We start from the raw sequence: 2,152 nt of genomic DNA, 5'->3' as shown, positions 1-2,152 counted from the left end.
TTTCTGTCCCTCTCTTTCCATGTCTCTGTTTTTCCCTGTCTCTCCATGCATCTCTATCTCAGCCTCTGTGTCTGTCTGTCTGTCTGCTTTCCTGTTTCTCTGTGTCTGTCCCAGGCTCTGTTTCTCCCTCTGTCTCTGTCTCCAGTATCCGCCCGCCCCTCCGCCTGCCCCCCTCTGCGTGGGGCTGAGCCCCGCACACTCACCGCCCTATGTGGGACACCTTTATGCGGCTGTCAGGCACCAGCTCCTTCCCGTTCTTCAGCCACACGCCCCGCACATTCTCATCGGACACCTCACACTTGAACACCGCCTGGTCCTTCGCGCCCACCGTCAGGTCTGCAATGCTCTGGTACACCTCTAGCTTCTTCTCTGGGGGGCAGGACAGAGCCAGTGAGCTGGGGAGCGGGTGTGGGGCTGTGGGCTCCAATCCCCATGGAGATCACGTGGGTGTGAAAACACATGTGCATGCACGAGTGTGAGGCACGTGGGCCTGTGATGGTGCAGGGTGCACAAGGAACTTCAAGTGCTTGGGGTTGGGAGTGGGGGTGGGGGACACTAACTGGCCCCTTGGCCCCTCCCAGGACTCTCTGAGGCGGCCACCTCAGCATCTCTATGTTACAGACAAGAAAAGTGAGGCTCGGTGTGTCAGAGTGACTTGCCCAAGGTCACATGGGCCTCCATTCTGGGTCAACCTAGCTCCCATATAAGACCCGGGGTGGTGCTGGGGCCCAGCCTGCCCAAAGCCATCCCCCTGCTGGGCCTCACCCTGCACGATGAGCTCGGCCAGCGCCTGGCCGCCACTGGTGCGCAGCGCATAGTGCCCGGCGTCCTCCAGCGTCGCCTCGTTGATGATCAAGTGGTGTCTCTGGCCATCCTTCTTGAACCGGTATTTGAAGGTCTCCTCCCTGGTCAGCTCCACCCCATCCTTCAGCCTAGCCAGTGGGCAGGCTGTAAGTGCTGGGGCCGCGCAGTCGGGGTGCCCACAGGCCCCCCCAGCCCTGCCCACGCCCCATGAGCCCAGCACTCACCATTTGACCTGGGCCCCCTCCTCAGACACCTCACACTCAAACTCCACCCGCTGTCCCACCATCACCAGCTGGTCTTCCAGGGGCCGAGTGATCAGCACGGGGGGCTCTGTCAAGGAGGGTGCACGTGAGGTCCTCTGCCCCTGCCCCCCAGGCTCGGGGCTCCCAGGGTCCCGGTCCAGGCCCACCTTTAACGAAGAGCTCGGTGCTGCACTTCTCCCCGCCCACCACGCACTGGTAGGCCGCGTCGTCCGCCAGCGAGCACTGGCTGATGGTCAGCGTGCGCTTGGCCCCGACGGACTCAAAGATGTACCTGCGCGGGCGCCGCGGGAGGGTGCAGGAAGGGACATTACTCACCTCCTCAGCCCTGGGGGCCCCGTCCGACCCCCGAGGGGACCCCGTGCCCCCACCCAAGCCTTCCCTCCGGCAGCTGGGCCTTACTTGCTGTGGAGCCGAAGGGGCCGTGGGAGCGTCCGGATGAGAGGAAGCGAGCCGAAGAGAAAAAGCAAGAACAGAGACAGGCAGAAAGATGGGAAACGACCAGAAAGAGGGGAGTGGGGGTGGGGGAGACAGGGCAGGGACCGGTCTCGGTAGAGAACATGGGTGGCGGGAGGCAGGGAGAGCGGGCTGGGGAGCCTCCAGGCCCCCCTCCCCGCCCGCCCCCCCCCAGTGCACCTGCCGCTCATCTGGATCTCCTGTCCATTCTTAAGCCACTTGACATCGGCGTCGGGGTCGGCCAGCTCCACGGTCAGCCGGATCTTGTGGCCCTTGCTCACCTGGTAGGCCGGCTCCAGCTTCTTCTGAAAGGCTGAGCACCACCATCATGGCCCTCCCAACCCCTGCTCCCCCCAACCCCTTCACACCCACTGTGGTGGCTGGTGGCTGTGCCCCAGAGCCACGTCCTCCCACCACACTCCTCCTGCCACCCCTTTCTCTCTCCGCGTCCACTCTGCCTGTCTCCTCTCTCTCTCTCTCTCTCTCTCTCTCTGTTCTGCATGCCTGTCTGCTTCTATCTCTTTGTCCTTCTGCCTTCCTTGGGGTCCCCTCCACCTGCTCGGCTCGGCGTTAGGCTTAGTGGCTCCCAAAGAGACAAAAGCTTGGCTGGAGACCAGTGAAGGGGGCGGCGC

General features: G+C 63.4%; 1 protein-coding gene across 1 annotated transcript; it reads right to left on the bottom strand.

Annotated features, from left to right (window-relative positions):
• Positions 1-203: 203 nt before the first annotated feature.
• LOC129493523 (myosin-binding protein C, cardiac-type-like) lies at positions 204-2,146 on the bottom strand (the record flags this gene model as incomplete). The annotated part of the gene is made up of 5 exons (XM_055317116.1): positions 1,467-2,146; positions 1,214-1,338; positions 1,029-1,134; positions 766-932; positions 204-369 (listed from the first exon to the last, which is right to left on the bottom strand). Coding segments are annotated over exons 1-5 (809 nt in total), but the record flags the coding sequence as incomplete, so codon positions are not given.
• Positions 2,147-2,152: the final 6 nt, after the last annotated feature.

This window comes from Nyctereutes procyonoides, unplaced genomic scaffold (assembly GCF_905146905.1).
Source record: "Nyctereutes procyonoides isolate TBG_1078 unplaced genomic scaffold, NYPRO_anot_genome, whole genome shotgun sequence".
Classification (NCBI taxonomy): Eukaryota; Metazoa; Chordata; class Mammalia; order Carnivora; family Canidae; genus Nyctereutes; species Nyctereutes procyonoides.
Note: the sequence above shows the minus strand (reverse complement) of the source record. Positions and strands in the feature narration are given on the sequence as shown.